Source organism: Nerophis lumbriciformis, linkage group LG03 (genome assembly GCF_033978685.3).
Source record: "Nerophis lumbriciformis linkage group LG03, RoL_Nlum_v2.1, whole genome shotgun sequence".
Lineage (NCBI taxonomy): Eukaryota > Metazoa > Chordata > Actinopteri > Syngnathiformes > Syngnathidae > Nerophis > Nerophis lumbriciformis.
In genome coordinates, this window is record NC_084550.2 from 11657831 (window position 1) to 11684999 (window position 27169).

The 27169-nt window shown below is 40.3% G+C and overlaps 1 protein-coding gene across 6 annotated transcripts in view; it reads right to left on the reverse strand.

Annotated features, from left to right (window-relative positions):
• The window catches only part of pdlim5a (PDZ and LIM domain 5a), a 147479-nt gene extending 127806 nt beyond the window's left edge, over positions 1–19673 (reverse strand). For 5 of the 6 annotated variants that reach the window (XM_061933553.2, XM_061933547.2, XM_061933532.2 and 2 more), the window contains exons 1-2: positions 3618–3745; positions 2781–2885 (exon numbers count right to left, since the gene is read on the reverse strand). In XM_061933553.2, the coding sequence (XP_061789537.1) occupies positions 2781–2879 (99 nt within the window). In that variant the 5' untranslated portion in view covers positions 2880–2885; positions 3618–3745. Of the gene's footprint in view, positions 1–2780; positions 2886–3617; positions 3746–19612 lie in introns of those variants that run through there. The other variant, XM_061933540.2, reaches the window with a different exon arrangement.
• Between the last annotated feature and the right edge of the window lie 7496 nt (positions 19674–27169).

Genomic DNA, 27169 nt, shown 5'->3' on the forward strand with positions numbered 1-27169 from the left:
GAGCTAATGTCGCTATAGCTTGCTGTTCTATGCGCCATGTTTGTTTGAGTTGGCATCACTATGTGACGTCACAGGAAAATGGACGGGTGTATATAACGATGGTTAAAATCAGGCACTTTGAAGCTTTTTTTAGGGATATTGCGTGATGGGTAAAATTTTGAAAAAAACTTCAAAAAATAAAATAAGCCACTGGGAACTGATTTTTAATGGTTTTAACCCTTCTGAAATTGTGATAATGTTCCCCTTTAAAGACCTTCTGGCACAAGGCCATCCAATCAGCCTTGTCATTCATTTGTATGATACATTTCATATTTTTACTTCACAGTATTTTCTTTTTTGACTACAAGTCACTTGAGCAACCGTCTTGACCCAATAAACAGCAATCAATAACAATGACCTTAATTACATATAAAGAAATAATAATACAGTATTCCCTCGATTATTATTATTCACGCGAAGAAGGGACACTATTTATTTTACTGAATTGTATGAATATTATGTGCATTTAAAGTTTTTATAATCCCTCCACAGACTCCACACAGCTGTCACACGATCTATAAACACTTTATATGCTTTTTTTTTTTAACACGTCCTACACTCTAAAACCAAAGTAATAACAACATGAAAATTCAAACGGGTCCTCAAAAGGCAATGTACTCAATGGAACTAAATGGTACTTAGACCAGAGTAAGTGAACCGCAAAAGTGGAGAGGGAACACTGGACTGTGCTATATATATCCATGAATCTAAGTGCCAATATGGGGTCCAACTGTCACGGGATTCTTAAAGGGGAACATTATCACAATTTCAGAATGGTTAAAACCATTAAAAATAAGTTCCCAGTGGCTTATTATATTTTTCGAAGTTTTTTTCAAAATTTTACCCATCACGCAATATCCCTAAAAAAAGCTTCAAAGTGCCTGATTTTAACCATCGTTATAAACACCCGTCCATTTTCCTGTGACGTCACATAGTGAAGCCAACACAAACAAACATGGCGGAAAGAACAGCAACCTATAGCGACATTAGCTCGGATTCAAACTCGGATTTCAACGGCTTAAGCGATTCAACAGATTACGAATGTATTGAAACGGATGGTTGTAGTGTGGAGGCAGGTAGCGAAAACGAAATTGAAGAAGAAACTGAAGCTATTGAGCCATATCGGTTTGAACCGTATGCAAGCGAAACCGATGAAAACGACACGACAGCCAGCGACACGGGAGAAAGCGAGGACGAATTTGGCGATCGCCTTCTAACCAACGATTGGTATGTGTTTGTTTGGCATTAAAGGAAACTAACAACTATGAAGTAGGTTTACAGCATATGAAATACATTTGGCAACAACATGCACTTTGAGAGTGCAGACAGCCCAATTTTCATCAATTAATATATTCTGTAGACATACCCTCATCCGCGCTCTTTTCCTGAAAGCTGATCTGTCCAGTTTTGGTGTTGATGTCAGCAGGCCAGGGAAGCTAGGGTCGATGTGAGCCAAGACATCCAGGGGTTTAGCTCGCTCGTCTGCGGGAACAAACTGCCGCCATTGCTTGCCGTGCTACCGAGGTCCTTTGTCCCTGAATTGCTCACACACTCCGGCAGATTCAATGGGGGTCTGGCGGCAGATTTCTTTGACTTTATCGTTGGAAATGCATCTGCTTTGAGTGTCGCAGGATATCCACACATTCTTGCCATCTCTGTCGTAGCATAGCTTTCGTCGGTAAAGTGTGCGGAACAAACGTCCAATTTCTTGCCACTTTCGCATCTTTGGGCCACTGGTGCAACTTGAATCCGTGCCTGTTAGTGTTGTTACACCCTCCGACAACACACCGACGAGGCATGATGTCTCCAAGGTACGGAAAACAGTCGAAAAAACGGAAAATAACAGAGCTGATTTGACTCGGTGTTTGAGAAAATGGCGGATTGCTTCCCGATGTGACGTCACGTTGTGATGTCATCGCTCCGAGAGCGAATATTAGAAAGGCGTTTAATTCGCCAAAATTCACCCATCTAGAGTTCGGAAATCGGTTAAAAAAATATATGGTCTTTTTTCTGCGACATCAAGGTATATATTGACGCTTACATAGGTCTGGTGATAATGTTCCCCTTTAATGCAACCCAAAAGTATACAAAAAGTTTGGCCCTAAAAGTGATATATATTTTTATTTAAAAGGAGATTTGTACCAGTCCATGGTTTGGACACACTTTCTTCTTGAACAGCATTAGCAAGAGTACCTAATGAAGTGTCTGTTTTGAAATGTTTCTGTAATGATGAAGCACGGTTATAATGAATCACCTCAAAATACAACAGAACTTTACTTGCGCATTAAACTGTCAAATTGATAAGGGTCACAACGGAATGCTGAGATTATTATTCACTTAATCCCAATTCCTATGGCAATGATAAACCCACAGCACCAGCACACACACACTACAAACAAACACACACACACACTGTGGTTAAGATTCACATGGCTTCAGTTAGTGGGAAAAGCATCACATCCAAAGTCATAACAACACAACATGGCGACCCAAAGGGGCCCCTCGGGGCCCTAGACTGAGAGCGGCCGAGCCATTTATCACCGGGCTCATGTTGCCATCAGCCTACATGTTGCCAATTTTAGTGATTTGGTTCTTTATCTGTAGATGTGTTTGAGAAAACTACACATCTTGTCGATTGCAATGGTTTGCTGCATTGGCACTAAATGATACCAAGTGTTCCTGACCACTACCATAATGTATAAAGTATTTGTGCACACTGTACACATGAAAGTGATTCTTACCCGAGAGATGGTGAGAGGCAAGTTGAAGTCTTTTCCACCTTGCAGCCGGAAGCCCCAGGGGGCGGGGCCTGAGAGAGTGACACTGTAGTTGCGGCTCATGGTGTCCTTAATGGTGTCAAAATAAAGATGTACCGTAGTTTCAGGTATGAAAAAAAAGCAGAGAAAAAGGTTTGTTATTGTTTATAATGAGGCGTTCAGTGGATGTCTAAGAAAGGAAATGAGGGTCAAGGGGTCATTGTGAGAAAAGTGAGGGGAAAAAAATATTTAAAAAAAAATAAACACTCTTAGTGGAAAAAAAACACATTAAACATTTAAAAGAAAAAAAGCAAATAAATAATTTAAAAGAACAGACACAAAACAAAAAACATTTAAAATAATGTAAAAAAAACAACAACACTATATCATAGCTGAAAATAATGCACAATGCACACAAGTGAGAAAATCCTTATTTTTAAAATCAAACATTGAAGTAAAAAATAATCAAGTATTGATAATTTCAATGAAATGTGACATTTCAAAACATTTTAAAAAAACATTGTCAAGCATTTAGAAGATAGACACATCCGATTCATACACAAACTAGTAAAACAAACAATATAGCTACAAATATTAGAAAAAACACACATATTCATTATAACAAATGAATAAGGAAATCTTTCAAAGGTAAGCAACACAAAGAAATATAAAGAAAACAAAATAATTGTGGTTAACAAGAAAAAGAAAATGTTGAATATTTAGTAAAAAAAAACTAGAGGATGCAATTAATGTCTAATGAAGCTCCTCAAATATCAAAGACATTATACACATTATTTAGCATATAATAATAAAAGGCTCTACCTTTTTACAAGAATCCCAAAGAGTCAAATAGTTCCTTTACAGGCAGGTAGACAATAATAATCCCTGGTGTCCCCTGAACTGCCCCCTTCCCAACAAACACACGGTGTGTGTGTGTGTGTGTGTGTGTGTGTGAATGTGTGTGTGAGGGGGGTACAGGGAGCCAATGCTCTTATATAGCGGCTAATGACAGAGGGGAGGAGAAAGGTGGAGGAGGGGAGAGAAGAGGGAGGGCTGGAAGAGCCGGTGTGAGAGGTTAGGATGGGGGGGAGGAGTAGAAAAAAGAGAGAAATGAAGGAGACGATAACGGGACGGGAGGAGACAAGAGTGGGGGGGTGAAGGTGACATGACGGAAAAGTGTGTGGGAGCCCCACCAGTGGGGGGGAAATGACGAGGGAGAGGGAGGGGACAGTTTATCTTCCTTCAGGTTATTTTGGGAACAGTTTACATCATTGAAGAGGAGAAAGATATCCCATGATCCACTCTGACAGATTGTTCATCACAACAACCACTAATTGACTTGACTTGCTTTGCATTGAATGCTTCTAACATTTGGCGTCAGATGTTGACTGACTCACTTTCACTCACCTGGATTTGAACTGCAAAAACCTACAAGTGATTGATTGTACTTTAACACACCACAAAGTGACCACTCTCACATTTAGCATTGTCAAGCTCCAAGCGTTTTTATCCTTTAGTCTAAACTTTGTGTTTACACTGATGATATAAAAGGCTGAGCTATGCTCCACGGAGATGCTGTAAAATAGCCACAACAGAACCATAACATTAGAGTCGGTAATAAGCCACCTTTGCCTTTTACACAGAACATAGTGAATGCAGGATATTGGTAGGAACCAAAATCTAAATCATTTAGAGGAGGTAGTCAGTTTTACATACTTGGGGAGCATAATCAGTGTAGATGGAGGGGCAGATGAAGATGTCAAATCCAGAATAGGGAAAGCAAGAACATCATTCAACATACTAAACAAAATATGGAGAGCAAAAAACATTTCTCACAAAACCAAACTGAAAATCCATCCATCCATCCATCTTCTTCCGCTTATCCGAAGTCGGGTCGCGGGGGCAGCAGCCTAAGCAGGGAAGCCCAGACTTCCCTCTCCCCAGCCACTTCGTCCAGCTCTTCCTGTGGGACCCCGAGGCGTTCCCAGGCCAGCCGGGAGACATGTGTCCTGGGTCTTCCCCGCGGCCTCCTACCGGTCGGACGTGCCCTAAACACCTCCCTAGGGAGGCGTTCGGGTGGCATCCTGACCAGATGCCCGAACCACCTCATCTGGCTCCTCTCGATGTGGAGGAGCAGCGGCTTTACTTTGAGCTCCTCCTGGATGGCAGAGCTTCTCACCCTATCTCTAAGGGAGAGCCTCGCCACCCGGCGGAGGAAACTCATTTCGGCCGCTTGTACCCGTGATCTTGTCCTTTCGGTCATAACCCAAAGCTCATGACCATAGGTGAGGATGGGAACGTAGATCGACCGGTAAATTGAGAGCTTTGCCTTCCGGCTCAGCTCCTTCTTCACCACAACGGATCGATACAGCGTCCGCATTACTGAAGACGCCGCACCGATCCGCCTGTCGATCTCACGATCCACTCTTCCCTCACTCGTGAACAAGACTCCGAGGTACTTGAACTCCTTCACTTGGGGCAAGATCTCCTCCCCAACCCGGAGATGGCACTCCACCCTTTTCCGGGCGAGAACCATGGACTCGGACTTGGAGGTGCTGATTCTCATCCCAGTCGCTTCACACTCAGCTGCGAACCGATCCAGGGAGAGCTGAAGATCCTGGCCAGATGAAGCCATCAGGACCACATCATCTGCAAAAAGCAGAGACCTAATCCTGCAGCCACCAAACCGGATCCCCTCAACGCCTTGACTGCGCCTAGAAATTCTGTCCATAAAAGTTATGAACAGAATCGGTGACAAAGGGCAGCCTTGGCGGAGTCCAACCCTCACTGGAAACGTGTCCGACTTACTACCGGCAATGCGGACCAAGCTCTGGCACTGATCATACAGGGAGCGGACTGCCACAATCAGACTGAAAATATTTAACTCAAATGTCAAATCCAACCTGCTGTACGGATCAGAAACATGCATACTCACTAAACTACAGACATTCGAAAACCGTTGCCTCCGTCGGGTTCTAGGAGTCTACTGGCCAGACACCATCACCAATGCCAACCTGTGGGAACTCACCAAACAAGAACCAGTGGAACTGCAAATCAGGAGAAGGAAGTGGAGCTGAATGGGCCACACACTCAGAAAACCCAATAAATCAATCACCAAACAGGCACTAACATGGAACCCACAGGGAAAAAGTAACAGAGGGAGACCAAGAACAACCTGGAGAAGAAGCACGGAACAGGAGATGAGGGCTGAGGGGCTGTCATGGCAACAACTCGACCGAAGGGCACAAGACCGGAATGGATGGAAGGCTTTCGTCGGCGGCCTATGTTCCTCAGGGAATACTAAGGCCTAAGTAAGTAAGTAAAATCTAAATCACGATTATTTCAATCTTTTACCTTGCACAATGCACGATTATTCCACTCTTAACTACTACTCTACTTTTTGGTTGATGTCATCCTTATTGTAGCCAAAGTGTGTCAATACCACTGACGCAGAATTCCTTTTGGGTACATCCTGCTCACGTTGAGATATTGGCTCTGTGTTTCCGTTTTCCGTTTTAGTGTAGCTGACTGGATGGGACAGTGTTTACTTGGATGCTATTGCAGATAAAGTAGTAGCCTTCCAGCCTTCGTGTCTTGCAACACCTGACTTCCTATCGTTTACCTTCACAAACAGTGCTGTTTAAAAAAAAAAAAAAGGTCTATTAGTTCCGGACAAAATTTACAAAGAGGAGAAATTGAACTAATCGACAAGGCCATTTCTGTTGGTTTAAAGCTCTTGATATCTGTTTCGATTATTTTTCGATCAATCGCCCAGTCCTAGATCAACATTCCTACCTGTGATGACATCTGAGGTGACATACAGTATGTAATACTTGTCAGGAACCGATTGACAAGTCTAGTATAGTCCAGTCTATTACTTGGCATTATGATATTCCCTATTGCACAGGCGCTTACCAACACCCTGTTACCCAGCAATTTCCAATATATACTGAACAAAAGTATAAACAGAACATGTTTTTGCTCCCATTTTTCATGAGTTGAACGCAAAGATCTATTGTATACACAAAAGACCCATTTCTCTCAAATATAGTTCACAAATCTGTGTTAGTGAGCATGTTTTCTTTGCCAAGATAATCTATCCCACCTCACAGGTGTGGCATATCAAGATGCTGATTAAACAGCAAGGTGTGCCTTAGGCTGCCCACAATAAAAGGCCACTCTGCAATGCTCAGTTTTGCTTTATTAGGGGTTTGGGGAGGGGGTCAGAAAAGCAGTCAGTATCTGGTATGTGTGTGACCACCATTTGCCTCACACAGTGCAACACATCTCCTTGGCATAGAGTTGATCAGGTTGTTGATTGTGGCCTGTGGAATGTTGGTCCACTCCTCTTCAATGTCTGTGCCAAGTTGCTGGATATTTGCAGAAACTGGAACACGCTGTCGTATACGCCGATCCACAGCATCCCAAACATGCTCAACGGGTGACATGTCCGGTGAGTATGCTGGCTATGCAAGAACTGGGATGTTTTCAGCTTCTAGTAATTATGTACATATCCTTGCAACATGGGGCCGTGCATTGTCATGCCACAACATGAGGTGATGGTCTTGGGTGAATGCCACAACAATGGGCCTCAGCATCTCGTCCCAGTAGCTATGTGCATTCAAAATGCTATCAATAAAATGCACTTGCATTCGCTGCCAACTGCCCTGAACAGTGAAAACCGGAACTCATCCGTGAAGAGAACACCTCTCCAACGTACCAGACGCCATCGAATGTGAACATTTGTCCACTCAAGTCGGTTACGATGACGAACAGCAGTCAGGTCCAGACCCCGATGAGGACGACGAGCATGCAGATGAGCTTCCCTGAGACGGTTTCTCACAGTTTGTGCAGAATTGCTTTGGTTATGCTGGTCTCAGACGATCTTGGAGGTGCACCTGCTGGATGTAGAGGTTCTGGGCTGGTGTGGTAACATGTGGTCTGCAGTTGTGAGGCCGGTTGGATGTACTGCCAAATTCTCTGGAACGCCTTTGGAGACGGCTTATGGTAGAGAAATGAACATTCAACTCACGGGCAGCAGCTCTGGTGGATATTCCTGCAGTTGGCATGCCAACTGCACGCTCCCTCAAAACTTGCGACATCTGTGGCATTGTGCTGTGTGATAAAACTGCACACGTCAAAGTGGTCTTTTATAGTGGGCAGCCAAAGCACACCTGTGCAATAATTGACCTGTGAGGTGGTATGGATTATCTTGACAAAGAAGAAATGCTTAATAACATAGATTTAGACAGATTTGAGAGGAATATGTCTTCTGTGTAAAACTTTTAGATCTTTGAGTTCAACTCATAAAAAATGTGTTTAATATTTGTGTTCAATAGGCTGACATTTATCTGCCTTTTATACAGAACCCAGGAATTAAATGTTTTAATTATATATATTTATTTATTATATTTAATTCAAGCAGTAATAGACTCATTTCCAGTCTTGCATCCTGCTCCTGTTTTAGCTCTGAATGTAACATAAAAATTAGACAACACAAAACACACAAGTGTGTCCTGATCGTAAATCCAGGGTCAGGTGAGGGGAAGTGGTGCCAAATGGAGGAAAACAGGAAGTGGAAACAAAAACAAGAGCAATGGACAGGAAATAGAACTAAATACCAGAAACTAATAATAATTGTTATGAGAGATCATGACATTAATACTTATTTAGAAGGTGGAAAATTCCTGGGACAACTTAGTCCTGTCCTTTTTTGTCAATAACCTCTCATACAGAGATATAGTTTTATACAGAACCAAGCAAAGTGAGATATTAAACTAGATCCATTCCCAGAATTGAAGGTGGAAAATTCCTGGGACAACTTAGTCCTGTCCTTTTTTGTCAATAACCTCTCATGCAGAGATATAGTTTTATACAGAACCAAGCAAAGTGATATATTACACTAGATCCATTCCCAGAACTGCGTAATATCGAGGCACACAGGCCATCAACATCGACTTTGATCACACATTCCGTGTCAAGAACCTTGTTTTCACACAAATTCACAGCCTTGGTGGCAGACCTAGCATTTTTTTGGCTGTGCCTTTCATACAGAAATCAGTGACAAAGTTTATTGCCATAACTGTGTGGGCGTGCATACACATGACAATGGACTCTTTCCTGGCACTGGGGAATTGCCTGACACATAGGTGGCGGCCTGCCTTTGTTAAGGCTATGATATGATCTCATAAGGTGGAAAATTGCCGGGTTGACTTCGTCCCAGTTTGGCTGTGTTAGAGTACGTTGGTTAATCAAGTTGACAGCTCGGATTTTTAGCTCAATGCCTAGCGCTCTTGTACTCTCATTGGGCACACCCAGGTCCAAGCCCTGGGCAGGCAGGTTACAAGCTTACATAAAAATCCTGCCAAATTGATGCATCCGAGCCAGAAAACTGTTGTCTGTGTCTTTTATAAAGGACCTAACTAATACTATTTCATAAGTAAAAAAAATAGGCTTTGTGATCCCACTAACTATGACAGTAAAATGGGGGTTCCAATGAGGTTGGAGCTATCAAATTCTAGCAGAGCAAAGCAATAGTTGCTTATAAAAAAAGGGAGAAAACTTCATTTAGTGTGGATGACGTGGATAACAAATAACAAATGGTTGTCCCCTTGTTTGATCCTGTGACGAACGGCTTACCCCGGCTCAGACCTGCCTGCTCCACTGTAAACCACGGTAATACCAAGTCGGGGGGTGAATGCCCGGAACATTTTCAACAGATGCTTCCAAATAATTCAAATGAAGGATAATCATTGTTTATACATCCTATCCTGTACTAGCTTTGGCTAGCATAACATCCTGCACTTTCCCTCGTGGACTCGCCCTCCCGAGGCCTCTTTGGAAGCACTTGTGAGGTCAGAGGTCACTAATGTGGGATGAGAGTGTTTGATGTGGTTATGATCAGGGTTTAAACACAAAGTTGGAAAGCATTAATGTATCCAAGAGGAAAAAAAATAGGATCCAGGAGGAACCGAGCAATCTACGGTCAATTAAATAGAAATGCACGTTGGTAGATGATGACCATGTACGCCATCAGATGCACACACACCCTTTTCATATGTGCAATAAGAGAATGGAAGCACAATTAAAAAAATATCTGATAGAATCTTTCATTATTTAAAAAATAAAGCTGATGCATATCAATTTTAGAATTTCGGCCTACTGCTCTACTTTTCATTGTTTTGATGGATTACCTGAAGTCATACATATTCATTGGACCAGCCAACAACAGAAAAGATTTATGGGCCACAGGGTAATGATATCAAAGCCCAACAATAGACAGTGTGCTATAGCATGAAACCTCACACCCTTCGGCTGTCCCTTTGTTCCGTCCAACAATCTATTCCAGGCCCCATATGCTCACCTCTCCACGTGCTTAATGACTGCAGGCTTAACCGCCCCCACCCAAACACACACCCACACACACATACACACACACACATTTGAGACAAGCGCCGCCCATACATGCTTTGATAATCTGCCCCCCTAAATGACATTTAATGCATCATCCGTGCAAATAAAAAGGGGGACACCCACCCCTCTATTCAGCCAGCTGGTCTCTCTCACACAAACACACACACACACACGCACATGGGAAATAAAGGAAAGGAAACATATAGCTAAGAATTATAGAAATTTGATAGCAAACGTCATACAAAAAAGCCCCCAAGTCAGGGCCAGCTCTTGGCATATTCCGTCTATACAGGTGTTTTTCTACCCACATTGAAGTCCATTTAAATGCCTGCTGTTTATATGATCAATAACAAGTGACATTCAGAGATACAAAAGCATATCTAATACACATTAGCAGATCTAATACATACCATAGACCACAAGACAGTGTGTTAGAATAGGTTAGAATCATCATAGGTTTCCTCTAATTGTTTTATTTGGGCTGACCATAAATGCTTTAATTGATGCTTTTAATTGAAGTCTCATATTAGCCATCGGATGCATGGTCTATAAAAGCCTGAAGTGTGACCAGTGGTTTGATTGATTGATTGATTGAATTACATTTTTTTTTTTAGTTTAGTTTATTCACAATACCATATAACAATTACAATAGTAGTGATTATCATCATTTAAAGATGTTGGTACGTGAAAGGGTCCCCCAAATAAGCTAGAAGAAGCTTTTGACAGGGGGTCCAGAGGACAGTATATACATGGAATGATGAAACATGGTAGCAAGCACAACAACAAAAAACAAAACAAAACAAAAAAAAACAACGCTATATGATTAACACAAGATAATAGTATTAAAGCAAGCATACACATACATACATACATTCAACCATGCAAAACCCAACAGTAGTCTACCCCACATGAGGCATTAAATATAGGTGGTTAATAGGTAAGTTTTCAGTTTCTTTTTGAAGTTGGAGAATGGATACAGCATCTTGAGGCTCTCATTAAGCCGGTTCCAAATCTTTGGTCCCCTGCATACAACACTTCGAGCGGTACAATCCAGTAAACGATGTTTACCTGATATCAGATCTAAGTTACGAGTGTTGTGGGCATGCTGGGGATGGTAGATAGGAACCAAGCTACAGAGCCTGAGATTCAGCCTGTAAATGACTTGATAGGTTAAACAAGCATTTTGATAAATATTGAACTCTGTCAGTCTTAAGAGATGATAATTATGGAATAGATGTCGAGTGGGGGCATTAAACTTGGACCATGACAGGGCCCGTATGATTTTCTTTTGCATGGATTCTAATTTGTGAAGGTAGGTAGGGAAGGTGTTACACCAGATGACATTACAGTAGTTTAGATGTGGTTCAAAGAGAGTTTTATATAGGGTGAGTAGAGCATAAAGAGGAAGATAATGACGAAGGTGAAAGAACAGGCCAACATATTTGGATAATTTGTATAACAGATGGCTAATGTGACATTTGAAATTGAGGTATTCGTCAACGATGATGATTACTATACTATGATTGATTGATTGATTGATTGATTGAAACTTTTATTAGTACAGTACATATTCCGTACAATTGACCAGTAAATGGTAACACCCGAATACGTTTTTCAACTTGTTTAAGTCGGGGTCCACGTTAATCAATTCATGGTCAGCATCTAGCAGCTTTATCTGCTCGATAAATAACAAAAAATGATTGTTACAATAAAAATATTGATCTAATCAATGTAGTATCGAAATATGCTTATAATACAGTTGGTATCACTACTGTCTGTATTTGTAGCGATCTGCCCATCTCTGTTTACGTTAAGAGCTCTAGCTTAGCCGTTAGCATGGCTTACTGTATCCTCCTACGGTGTGTAGTGTAACATGCAGGTATACCCCAGCTTGCCAAAATACTTGTGGCGGAGGGGACGTGGCCAACATGATGTCATCATACAATTTGCATAATTGCCGATGATGAATACATTTTCTTTAAAGGGGAACATTATCACAATTTCAGAAGGGTTAAAACCATTAAAAATCAGTTCCCAGTGGCTTATTTTATTTTTCGAAGTTTTTTTCAAAATTTTACCCATCACGCAATATCCCTAAAAAAAGCTTCAAAGTGCCTGATTTTAACCATCGTTATATACACCCGTCCATTTTCCTGTGACGTCACATAGTGATGCCAACACAAACAAACAACAGAACAGCAAGCTATAGCGACATTAGCTCGGATTCAGACTCGGATTTCAGCGGCTTAAGCGATTCAATAGATTACGCATGTATTGAAACGGATGGTTGTAGTGTGGAGGAAGGTAGCGAAAACGAAATTGAAGAAGAAACTGAAGCTATTGAGCCATATCGGTTTGAACCGTATGCAAGCGAAACCGACGAAATTGACACGACAGCCAGCGACACGGGAGAAAGCAAGGACGATTTCAGCGATCGCCTTCTAACCAACGATTGGTATGTGTTTGCTTGGCATTAAAGGAAACTAACAACTATGAACTAGGTTTACAGCATATGAAATACATTTGGCAACAACATGCACTTTGAGAGTGCATACAGCCCAATTTTCATCAATTAATATATTCTGTAGACATACCCTCATCCGCGCTCTTTTCCTGAAAGCTGATCTGTCCAGTTTTGGAGTTGAGGTCAGCAGGCCAGGGAAGCTAGGGTCGATATTCTTCTCTTGATCAGCTTCGGTGGCATAAGGGACGGTGTGAGCCAAGACATCCAGGGGGTTTAGCTCGCTCGTCTGCGGGAACAAACTGCCGCCATTGCTTGCCGTGCTACCGAGGTCCTTTGTCCCTGAATTGCTCACACACTCCGGCAGATTCAATGGGGGTCTGGCGGCAGATTTCTTTGACTTTATCGTTGGAAATGCATCTGCTTTGAGTGTCGCAGGATATCCACACATTCTTGCCATCTCTGTCGTAGCATAGCTTTCGTCGGTAAAGTGTGCGGAACAAACGTCCAATTTCTTGCCACTTTCGCATCTTTGGGCCACTGGTGCAACTTGAATCCGTCCCTGTTCGTGTTGTTACACCCTCCGACAACACACCGACGAGGCATGATGTCTCCAAGGTACGGAAAACAGTCGAAAAAACGGAAAATAACAGAGCTGATTTGACTCGGTGTTTGAGAAAATGGCGGATTGCTTCCCGATGTGACGTCACATCTATTATTTCGGAGCATACGGCTCCGAGAGCGAATAATAGAAAGGCGTTTAATTCGCCAAAATTCACCCATTTAGAGTTCGGAAATCGGTTAAAAAAATATATGGTCTTTTTTATGCAACATCAAGGTATATATTGACGCTTACATAGGTCTGGTGATAATGTTCCCCTTTAAAAAAAAGAAAAGGCTAAAAGAAGGTGTGGAGGGGGGCGTGGCCTGCGGGCCTGCCGCGGAACGGGGTGTGCCAGGACCGGCCTCGAAGACAGCGACAGATGCGTGGATGGCCCAGGTGGGCCTTGTTATCTAATCACTAAGTCGCCTTTATTAGCAGCAGCCTGTATGAGACACGTTGTTGGAGCTGGCGTGATTGCGAGAGAAACACGGACACGAAAAGACAGATTGCTGGAAAGCAAAACCCCTGCACTAATTTATGCAAATAAAACAGTGTTGTAACCCTGATCCGGGCTCTCGTGGCAGTGTTTGGTGGTCTGAGGAACCCACTGGAGGGCAACCTCCACAGAAGGCTATACATACATTTAAACATTTTGGGATCTGCAAAATCCGAAAATTTGAAATCAAACCGTGGGGACATTGTGGAGAAAATGTATGAAACAATCTTGCCTTTCTTCATACTTCCTTCAAACAAGCCCTTTGGAATTTGCCCTTTCCTTTGACGTTCATCACGTCAGCCGATTATCTATATATGGTATAAAATTACCAAAAGTGGTTTGAACAAGTCCGTCATTGTAGTCCGCATTGTAGTCAATAAGTTCCTTTTTTTTTTTTGCTATCCTTTTGTTGTGGGCAGACTGGCTCGTACATGCACATGCATCCTTCCCTGTTGCAATTTGTAATACAAAGTAGCGCGTATTTCTAACTTATATCCGTCAGTAGACTTGATATAAAAGCACTAAAAATTACAATATGGCTGGGAGCAAGAAGACGTAGTCAAAGTTAGATCCTGTTTTGAGACACAGCACAGAAGACGTTCACTTTAGGGGAATCTCTTTGATGTTCAATTGTTTCATATGGGTGACTTGTTCCCCAAATGTGCACATTGTGACGATCGACTGCGGCACACAAATGGAAAGTCTCTTCATCGCTAAAAACTAGACGTGAAAAAAGAGTTTCATCATCTTCCATGATCTCCAGGACCTCCTTCGCATCTCCTTGTCATTATTATTAAGTGCTTGGACAAGGCTAAGTTTGTATGGTTTCATACACAATTGAACGGCATTGAAAGGATTACATGACCACAAATGTTACAGCCTTATTCCAAAATGGAATAAAAATTACAACGTGAAAGTTTTTAGTTTTTTTTAATCTAGCTAATGTATTAAAAATAAAAAAGTAAAACTTACATCTACATACGAATTTACAGCATTTGCTCCATACTTTATTGGTGCACCTTTGGCAGCAATTACAGCCTCAAATATTTTTGAATACGATGCCACCTGCTTGGCACACCTATCTTTGGCCAGTTTCGCCCATTCCTCTTTGCAGTACCTCTCAAGCCCAGGTTGAATGAGAAGCATTGGTTTTCATCCAGGATGTCTTTGTCTGTACATTGCTGACTTTCCAGACTTCCAGCCCCAACTTAGCCACAACTCTGCGAGATAATCACATCTACTACTAATTGGGTCGTTCCTCCTGGACCGTGAAAATACTGGATGAATGATACTGCTTTCAGTATTTTTTTATATCTAGCTGATCGCCGTACATTAGGTTCAGCTGCTGTATACACATAACAAATCAGTTTGTATTAATTACAAATAATACACAGTGTGTAACACAACAATTCATTCTCAAAAGCATCTCAAAGTCACGCATGGTAACAAGAGTTATACAGTTTCAATTGAACTGTTGTATCATTGTTCTCCTGCCTTCCCTTTTATTTGTGTGCCTGCATTTTAGCTGTTGTGCTTTTATTTTAAGTTCACTCTTCCTTGGCGAGGGGCAGACCTTGAGGCACACCTGCAGCTAATCAGTTCTTGGACTATTTAAGCCTGGCACAGACAGCTGTGCCTTACTGGTTATTGTTTCCTCTTCCTTCCACGTCGCATGCATTTGCTTGACCTCCAAGTCCGGGTACGTTTTTTCGCTCTAATTATTGACCTAACCTCCATGTAATTTGTCTGTCCTCCCTGAGGTGGAGAAGATATCTTCTGTGGACTTTTCCTTTGCTCAGTGTGCCTGGACCCTTCCCCTTGCCGACCTCTGAGGTTCCTGCTTATTGGCTAGGTTATATGGTGTGTGTTTCTGCCCCATCACCTTTTGTTAACCTTTTTGGACTTAATTAAAGACTCTCCTTTTTTTGATTCCATCTTGCCTCCCTGCCCTGCGATTAGTTGGTGACTTGTCCAGGGTGTACCCCGCCTAACGCTCGAATACAGCTGAGATAGGCTCCAGCACCTTCCGTGACCCCGAAGGGGACAAGCGGTAGAAAATGAATGAATGGATGGATGGATGGATGGATGGATGAATTGCAATGCCTTGAAGTTGATACTTCTACTATTTTCTCAAAATCGATGCAGGCACCACCTAATTTGTATGTGTCTATTTAAAAAATAAACACATGACGTTGTTCTGACGTAATACATGATATATTTAATTTGATTTTCAAAGTTTCCATCTGCATCAAATTGCATCGAATCGTATCGCATTGAGTCGTATCGAATCGTAATGTTTTAAAAAGTATTGTTAGTGAATCGTATCATATCAAGATTCATATCAAATTACCATTTAAGGTAGACATGCACACCCCAAATTAAAGTTATATTTTTGTGGATATATATATATATATTTATATATATATATATATATATATATATATATATATAAGGTAGACATGCACACCCCACATTAAAGTCATATTTTTGTGGATGTATATATATATATATATATATATATATATATATACATCCACAAAAATATGACTTTAAGTCATATTTTTATATTTAAATATATATATATATATATATATATATATAAGGTAGACATAGTCTAAGACAAAGTCATATTTTTGTGGATGTATATGTATATATATATATATGTATGTGTGGGAAAAAAATCACAAGACTATTTCATCTCTACAGGCATGTTTCATGAGGGGGGGTTCCCTCAATCATCAGGAGATTTTAATGGGAGCATTCACATACCATGGATTATATAGGGCACATATAGGGCAATCTCCTGATGATTGAGGGAACCCCCCCTCATGAAACAGGCCTGTAGAGATGAAATAGTCTTGTGATTTTTTTCCCACACATACATATATTGCGCTCTACTACGGTATCGAGCACTATTTTTTGGATAACCTTATTAAGACATATATATATATATATATATATATATATACATCCACAAAAATATGACTTTAATTTGGGGTGTGCATGTCTACCTTAAATATATATATATATATATATATATAAGGTAGACATAGTCTAAGACAAAGTCATATTTTTGTGGATGTATATATATATATATATATACATCCACAAAAATATGACTTTAATTTGGGGTGTGCATGTCTACCTTAAATATATATATATATATATATATATATATATATATATCCACAAAAATATTACTTTAATTTGGGGTGTGCATGTCTACCTTAATTGGTAATTTGATATGAATCTTGATAAAATATTAAAAATAAGTTGTTGTTTTTTTTACATGAAAACAAATTAAAGTAATTTTTTTGTGGATGTATGTATATATATATACACATACATCCACAAAAATATTACTTTAATTTGTTTTCATAATAATATTTTTGTGGATATATATATATATATATATATATATATATATATATATATATATATATATATATATATATATATATATATATATATATATATCCACAAAAATAATATTTTTGTGGATATATATATATATATATATATATATATATATATATATATATATATATATATATATATATATATATATATATATATATATATATATATATATATATATATATATATATATCCACAAAAATATTACTTTAATTTGTTTTCATGTAAAAAAAAAAACTTATTTTTAAGGTGTGGCGGCTTTAATTTTTCCATGGCAGGGCGCCACGATCAATTACATGTAGGGTAAACCCTGGCATGTTTGGCTATGCCTCGTCCTCCAGTGATAATATTACATGTAAGAATAATGGTTTATTTGCCACCATGGAGGCGAGGATCGCTGACTTAGAAGCAGCTGTACACTGTGGAGGGACGTTAGCCGCTTGTGAGGACGCTACATTCTCTTGTTGCTGTCAAATTTGCAGAACACAGCTAAAATGTGTCATCAACATGTATTATCACGATATGACGATAGTATTAAAACCTAAATCGTCAAATGTATGTCATTTCTATCATATATCGTGCAACTCTACTTGTTAGAAGTGTGTGTGAATTAAGTTTATAAAGCGCTTTTCTCTAGAGAAACCCATTTGTGGAGGGTGGCGTGGCCTGCGGGCCTGCCGCGGAGCGGGGTGTGCAAAGACCGGTCTCAAAGACACCGGCAGGTGAGTAGATTGCCCAGCTGGGCCTTGTTATCTAATCACCTGTCGCCCTTATTAGCAGCAGCCGGGTCGAGACACGTAGTTGGAGTGGGAGGAAAAGACACATGCCCGAGAGATTGAGAGAGGGAGCAGACACGAGCAGGCTGAAAAAGTCACGAGAGCGAATACTGCTGGAAAGCAGGCTATCCTTTGGGCGTGTGTGCTTGAAATAAAAGACTTTGTTCAAACCTGACAACTGGGCTCCCAGAAGATCTATCGGCACCAGGAGAACCCACCATAGAGGGAGACTTTCACACCATTATCTACATATTTAAAGGGGAACATTATCACCAGACCTATGTAAGCGTCAATATATACCTTGTTGTTGCAGAAAAAAGACCATATATTTTTTTAAACGATTTCCGAACTCTAAATGGGTGAATTTTGGCGAATTAAACGCCTTTCTATTATTCGTTCTCGGAGCGATCGGGAAGCAATCCGCCATTTTCTCAAACACATTACAAACACCGAGTCAAATCAGCTCAGTTATTTTCCGTTTTTTAGACTGTTTTCCGTACCTTGGAGACATCATGCCTCGTCGGTGTGTTGTCGGAGGGTGTAACAACACGAACAGGGACGGATTCAAGTTGCACCAGTGGCCCAAAGATGCGAAAGTGGCAAGAAATTGGACGTTTGTTCCGCACACTTTACCGACGAAAGCTATGCTACGACAGAGATGGCAAGAATGTGTGGATATCCTGCGACACTCAAAGCAGATGCATTTCCAATGATAAAGTCAAAGAAATCTGCCGCCAGACCCCCAGGAAAAGAGAGCGGATGAGGGTATGTCTACAGAATATATTAATTGATGAAATCTGGGCTGTCTGAACTCTCAAAGTGCATGTTTTTGCCAAATGTATTTCATATGCTGTAAATCTAGTTCATAGTTGTTAGTTTCCTTTAATGCCAAACAAACATACCAATCGTTGGTTTGAAGGCGATCGCCAAATTCGTCCTCGCTTTCTCCCGTGTCGCTGGCTGTCGTGTCATTTTCGTCGGTTTCGCTTGCACACGGTTCAAACCGATATGGCTCAATAGCTTCAGTTTCTTCTTCAATTTCGATTTCGCTACCTGCCTCCACACTACAACCATCCGTTTCAATACATGCGTAATCTGTTGAATCGCTTAAGCCGCTGAAATCCGAGTTTGAGTCCGAGCTAATGTCGCTATACCTTGTTGTTCTTTCCGCCATGTTTGTTTGTCACAGGAAAATGGACGGGTGTATATAACGATGGTTAAAATCAGGCACTTTGAAGCTTTTTTTAGGGATATTGCGTGATGGGTAGAATTTTGAAAAAAACTTCGAAAAATAAAATAAGACACTGGGAACTGATTTTTAATGGTTTTAACCCTTCTGAAATTGTGATAATGTTCCCCTTTAAGCTACATTCAAACCAGTGTGGGTGGCACTGGGAGCAGGTAGGCAAAGTGTCTTGCCCAAGGGCACAACGGCAGAGACGAGGATAGCGGAAGCGGGGATCGAACCTGGAACCCTGAAGTTGCCAACTGAGCAACGCCCGTTAGAGTATATGTAAAGAATTTTCCAATAAGAGAATTAGCAGCCTCTCCATAATTATCACTTGTTTGCACATTATTAAAGGATTTAATGGTGGTGTCATGTGATGCTTTGTAAGGAGAATGATCAAAAGTCATAGATGGAGTGTTCACCTTTCTGAGCTTGTGTCTTTCTCTTCTTTCGACCGGCTGTCTCCATTGATGTAGCAATGCGTCCCTCTGTGGCAAAATACAATTACTTGTATTGACAAAAAAAAGAGTAAGATCTTGGTAAAGTTCACATTGTGTCCCTACACTCAAACTTAAAAGCCTGTTAAGACTCCAGAGATGGGGGGGTGTATCTCCTGCGTGAGATCCAACACTCACCGTTTATTTTTGTTTGCATTGACAGTGGAACATATTTCGCTGTGCTCAGTGGCCGGGCGTGCAGACGGAGACAGACTTACACGGCGGGAGACACACAGCCCGGCCCCGATGATTGTCAATCCGAGGGAGGATAAACCCAAATGAAATCTGACCAGGCAGAGACAGGGAGGCACAGGTGCACACACAAACACACACACACGCACACACACACACACACACACACAATGCCGAATGTGGGTGTAATTGCATAATGCTTGTGAGCAGCCTTCACTGCAAAAACTGAAATCTAAGTAAGATTAAATATCTCAAATAAGGGTGATATTTGCTTATTTTCTGTCTGATAAGATAATTCTTCTCACTAAGCAGATTTTATGTTGTAGTGTTTTACTTGTTTCAAGGGTTTTGGTCCTAAATGATCTCAGTAAGATATTACAGCTTGTTACTGATATTTGATGACCTATATTGAGTAAAACATGCTTGAAACTAGAATATCAACTGTTGCAAAGTTGTGTCATCAACACTCACAAGTATATAACTACTTTTTTAAAGTAATCATTTCTTATTTCAAGCATGAAAAAAAAAATCATGACTTTGACACAATTGTGTCTCATAATTAAAACCAATGACAGCCAAATGGACTTTGCTGTTTTATTTTCAATAAAACAATAGAAAATACGTACTCATATAGTAGTACAGTTGGCACAGTACAGTAAAAAGACAGTTAATATTTAAAAATTTAAGATGTGACATTTCTAACAATTTTGAACAGAAATAGTTCATGCACATTCAGATAAATTCTTCAAAATTACAATTAAATTTTTTTTGGCAGGGGGCGAGGCTGTATATATGCGCACTAATTGACTGAAAGAGCACGCACTTGGCGCGATGATGTCATGTTATCCATGGAAAAATGCATTTTTAGACAATATGATTTGCCTGAGCGGCTAGGAGACCCCGAGAGTAACAAGCGGTTGCTTTGTTGCCTTTCCATTAAGAACAATATATTAGTTTTTAATATAAGTTTGCTGGTTTCAAGAAATATAAGCCGAGCGCATATCATTATGTCAAGATAATGGCACTAGCATTTACTTCATTTAAGAATATTTTTCAACATATTGAGCAAAAAGGTCTCTTTTTTTTTTACCAAGAAAAGTGCACTTGTTATTAGTGAGAATATACTTATTTTAAGGTATTTTTGGGTTAATTTAAGTTAGCTCATTTTACTTGTTTTGGAAAGTCTAGACAAGCCAAATTTTCTTGTTCTATTGGCAGATAATTTTGCTTAGTTCAAATAAAATACCCTTCATTTTTGTATTTTTTTTTCTTGTTTTTGAACACTGACCTTTTGCAGTGTGGCGCATACTGTATTTCAAATGCCAAGTGTAACATTTTCTCAGGCAAATTTCGACAAAACAAGTCACCCTTTTATTTTGGAACGTTGTTATTGGTTTCCCTTTCCACCTCCTATTCAAAATAAATCAGTCGGTGTCAGGCGCGCATATTCATTGCAAAGCATCACATTTTTTTGCAACCAGACTCATTTTCCAATGCGGATAACCACATAAAGCTTAAGACACTGAAAAATGCTCGCAAAAAAATCTTATCAATGTTGATCAACAATATTGAGACGATGGAAAATTCCCGAGACATCTTCAGGAATGTTTTTACAACACCAAAATAATCAAAAATAAGCATTTTGGTCAATCGAATGTATGTGCCAATCCACAGTGGCTTTTTACAACTGCTTAACGAGAGATGGATTTTTTTTAATAATACAGTAGAACTTCTTTCGATTGAGAATTCCACCAAAGATTTGGCACAAATATGCTTCAAATATCACACAAAACATTTGAGTCTGAAAAGTGTTTGTGTGATTTCTGCCTACCTCAGTTTGGAAAGCGTCAACGGATTAACTTTACTTTTGCAGGTTTTGCTTTTTCTTTGACTTCAAAAGAAAGAACAGCCTCAACAAGGGGAAGAAGAAGAAGAATCTACACTTGAAGGGATGAAGACTCACATTCAACGACCTCCATTGTTTTTACATTTTGCATGTGACCAATGAGAATGATTAAAATGTGTGGGGTCATCTGCAGTCTTGTGTCATTTACCGTATTTTCGGACTATAAGTCGCAGTTTTTTTCATAGTTTGGCCGGGCTCCAGTGCGACTTATATATGTTTTTTTCCCTTTTTTATTATGCATTTTCGGCAGGTGCGACTTATACTCCGGTGCGACTTATACTCCGAAAAATACGGTAAGTTAAAAGGGGAACTGCGTTTTTGGGAATTTTGCCTATCGTTAACAATCCTTATGTAGGACAAGAACACATGTGTTTTTCTTTTTTTAATGCATTCTAACTAGACAATAAATGTGAGCAAAAGTCAGCTTACAATTAAGCTCCATTCTGCCAATAAAACATAAACAAAAACATCCTAGTACTTGGGTTTTACTCTTGATCAGGAGCTTTCATTTAAAGCCCATATTAACAACTTGGTCTCCAAGCTTAGGGTAAAGCTTGGTTTCTTTTTTTAGAAATAAAAACAGCTTCTCTCTTAAAGTCAGAAAGAAATTGGCGACAGCAACTATCTTGCCCGTAATTGATTATGGAGACGTGCTTTATTTTAGTGCTTCACACTGCAAAAACTGAAATCTAAGATGAAATATCTCAAATAAAGGTGATATTTAAATAAATAAATAATGATAAATGGGTTGTACTTGTATAGCGCTTTTCTACCTTCAAGGTACTCAAAGCGCTTTGACACTACTTCCACATTTACCCATTCACACACACATTCACACACTGATGGAGGGAGCTGCCATGCAAGGCGCTAACCAGCACCCATCAGGAGCAAGGGTGAAGTGTCTTGCTCAGGACACAACGGACATGACGAGGTTGGTACAAGGTGGGGATTGAACCAGGGACCCTCGGGTCGCGCACGGCCATTCTTCCACTGCGCCACGCCGTCCCTGCTTATTTTCTGTCTGAAAAGATAATTCTTCTCACTAAGCAGATTTTATGTTAGAGTGTTTTACTTGTTTTAAGGGTTTTGGTCCTAAATGATCTCAGTAAGATATTACAGCTTGTTGCTGAGATTTTATGACCTATATTGAATAAAACATGCTTGAAACTAGAATATCAACTGTTGCAAAGCTGTGTCATCAACACTCACAAGTATAAAACTACTTTTTTAAAGTAATCATTTCTTATTTCAAGCATGAAAAAAAAATCATGATTGACACAATTGTGTCTCATAATTAAAACAGATGACAGCGAAATGGACTTTGCTGTTTTATTTTCAATGAAACAATAGAAAACACGTACTGATATAGTAGTACAGATGGCACAGTACAGTAAACCGACCGTTCATATTTAAACATTTAACATTTCTAACAATTTTGAACAGAAAAGGTTCATGCACATTCAGATAAATTCCTCAAAATTACAATTAAAACATGTTTGGCCGGGGGCCGGGCTGTATATATGCGCACTAATTGACTGAAAGAGCACGCACTTGGCGCGATGATGTTATGTTATCGATAGAAAAATGCATTTTTGACAATATGATTTGCCTGAGCGGCTAGGAGACCCCGAGAGTAACAAGCGCTTTCCTTTTTGCCTTTCCATTAAAGGGGAACATTATCACAATTTCAGAATTGTTAAAACCATTAAAAATCAGTTCCCAGTGGCTTATTATATTTTTCGAAGTTTTTTTCAAAATTTTACCCATCACGCAATATCCCTAAAAAAAACTTCAAAGTGCCTGATTTTAACCACCCGTCCATTTTCCTGTGACGTCACAAAGTGAATCCAACACAAACAAACATGGCGGAAAGAACTGCAAGCTATAGCGACATTAGCTCGGATTCAGACTCGGATTTCAGCGGCTTAAGCGATTCAACAGATTACGCATGTATTGAAACGGATGGTTGTAGTTTGGAGGCAGGTAGCGAAAACGAAATTGAAGAAGAAACTGAAGCTATTGAGCCATATCGGTTTGAACCGTATGCAAGCGAAACCGATGAAAACGACACGACAGCCAGCGACACGGGAGAAAGCGAGGACGAATTCGGCGATCGCCTTCTAACCAACGATTGGTATGTGTTTGTTTGGCATTAAAGGAAATTAACAACTTTGAACTACAAATACATTTGGCAACAACATGCACTTTGAGAGTGCAGACAGCCCAATTTTCATCAATTAATATATTCTGTAGACATACCCTCATCCGCGCTCTTTTCCTGAAAGCTGATCTGTCCAGTTTTGCAGTTGATGTCAGCAGGCCAGGGAAGCTAGGGTCGATAGCTCGCTCGTCTGCGGGAACAAACTGCCACCATTGCTAGCCGTGCTACTGAGGTCCTTTGTCCCTGAATTGCTCACACACTCCGGCAGATTCAATGGGGGTCTGGCGGCAGATTTCTTTGACTTTATCGTTGGAAATGCATCTGCTTTGAGTGTCGCAGGATATCCACACATTCTTGCCATCTCTGTCGTAGCATAGCTTTCGTCGGTAAAGTGTGCGGAACAAACGTCCAATTTCTTGCCACTTTCGCATCTTTGGGCCACTGGTGCAACTTGAATCCGTCCCTGTTGGTGTTGTTACACCCTCCGACAACACACCGACGAGGCATGATGTCTCCAAGGTACGGAAAACAGTCGAAAAAACGGAAAATAACAGAGCTGTTTTGACCCGGTGTTTGAGAAAATGGCGGATTGCTTCCTGATGTGACGTCACGTTGTGACGTCATCGCTCCGAGAGCGAATATTAGAAAGGCGTTTAATTCGCCAAAATTTACCCATTTAGAGTTCGGAAATCGGTTAAAAAAAAAAAGGTCTTTTTTCTGCAACATCAAGGTATATATTGACGCTTACATAGGTCTGGTGATAATGTTCACCTTTAAGAACAATACATTAGTTTTTAGTATAAGTTTGGTGGTTTCAAGAAATGTAATGCCGAGCGCATATCGTTATGTCAAGATAATGGCACTAGCATTTACTTCATTTAAGAATATTTTTCAACATATTTAGCAAAAAGGTTTTGGTTTTTTTACCAAGAAAAGTGCACTTGTTATTAGTGAGAACATACTTATCTTAAGGTATTTTGGGGTTCATTGAGGTTAGTTAATTTTACTTGTTTTGGAAAGTCTTGACAAGCCAAATTTTCTTGTTCTATTGGCAGATAATTTTGCTTAGTTCAAATAAAATACCCCTTATTTTTGTATTTGTTTTTCTTGTTTTTGAACACTGACTTTTTGCAGTGCATCTAAATGCCTCCAGTCCTTGGACACTGTTTTTCACTCAGCACTAAGATTTGTTACTGGCTGTCGTAGTCTCACCCACCACTGTCAACTGTATATGAAGTCAGACTTATCTACATTGAGTGCACGCAGATACACACATTGGCTGACTATCATGTATAAGGCTCTTTTAGGTTTAATGCCTCCATACTTGCGTACTTTGTTAGAAAGAAAAAGCAGCTCTTATGCATTACGCTCTCACAATTTGTATGTTTTAACTGTTCCCCATGAACGGACTGAATTTGGCAAAAGAGCTTTTGGCATTGCCGCCCCTATGGCATGGAATGCATTGCAGACGAAACTGAAACTCACTGAACTACTTCCATTTGGAGCTTTCCGTTCTGTCCTGAGGGACAGACAGCGAGAGACGTTTGCACTAGGGGTGTAACGGTATGTGTATTTGTATTGAACCGTTTCGGTACGGGGGTTCCGGTTCGGTTCGGAGGTGTACCGAACGAGTTTCCACACGGACATATTAAGTAGGGTAACGTGCGTTGTGTAAACAATGCACAGTGAGGCACAACACACGGGAGTGTGTTGTGCCTCACTGTGCAATGCCGGACATTTGAGGCATTTAAGAAACTCCGCCCTGACAGCTCTGCAAAAGAGGGCGTATGGTCAGTCTATCCTAGCCCGTTAGCTGCTAGCATGCCGCTAACGGGCTACGATAGACTAACCATACGCCCTCTTTTCACCGGACATGTCCTCTTTTGCGGAGCTGTCAGGGCGGAATTTCTTAAAAGCCTCAAATGTCCGGCATTTTGAGTTAGGGTTGCGTGTATTTTCAATGTACGTTCAGGGTTAAGAAGGGGTTAAAAACAAAACAAATTGTGCGGGGCAGCAGCATTCGTGAGGGAGGGGCAGAGACAGAGAGAGCGAGAGAGTTATGATAAACGCGCATGCGTCGCCAGGCTCTGCTCTTTATCCATAGATTTATCAGATTTAATTTTTTATTTTCTATAGCAGCGGTGTCAAAAGTGGGCCATTTGCGGCACACAGCTAATGTTTTAAAGGCCCACGGCACATTCTGAAAATACTATTAAAATAAACAAAAACATAACAAAAGTGAAATAAAAAAAGCTTAAAGGTTAAATGTAATTTAGAAAAAGTTGCAATGTTGACTAATAAAATAAAGCTGTTTTTTTTTTTCTTTCAAACTGTCATTGCTCAAAGCATAATATTGAATCAAAATCAATGTTATTATGAATTATTGACCGATCCAAGGTTCCCATTACTTCACATCAAATATTCCACTAGGAAAAATATTTTTGGTGGAAGATTTTGCAAATTTGGTAAATAAATAACCCACAAATGTATATTTTGTTGTTTTCTTACTGTACCGAAAATGAACCGAACCTTGACCTCTAAACCGAGGTACGTACCGAACCGAAATGTTTGTGTACCGTTACACCCCTAGTTTGCACAGTGCCTGTGTTTTTAAAAGGTGTAAATCTTTATTGTTTTACAGTTCTCTTTTATGTTGTCTTAAAGGGGAACATTATCACCAGACCTATGTAAGCGTCAATATATACCTTGATGTTGCAGAAAAAAGACCATATATTTTTTTCAACCGATTTCCGAACCCTAAATGGGTGAATTTTGGCGAATTAAACGCCTTTCTATTATTCGCTCTCGGAGCGATGACGTTGTGACGTCACATCGGGAAGCAATCCGCCATTTTCCCAAACACATTACAAACACAGAGTCAAATCAGCTCTGTTATTTTCCGTTTTTTCGACTGTTTTCCGTACCTTGGAGACATCATGCCTCGTCGGTGTGTTGTCGGAGGGTGTAACAACACGAACAGGGACGGATTCAAGTTGCACCAGTGGCCCAAAGATGCGAAAGTGGCAAGAAATTGAACGTTTGTTCCGCACACTTTACCGACGAAAACTATGCTACGACAGAGATGGCAAGAATGTGTGGATATCCTGCGACACTAAAAGCAGATGCATTTCCAACTGGACTGGACAGATCAGCTTTCAGGAAAAGAGAGCGGATGAGGGTATGTCTACAGAATATATTAATTGATAAAAACTGGGCTGTCTGC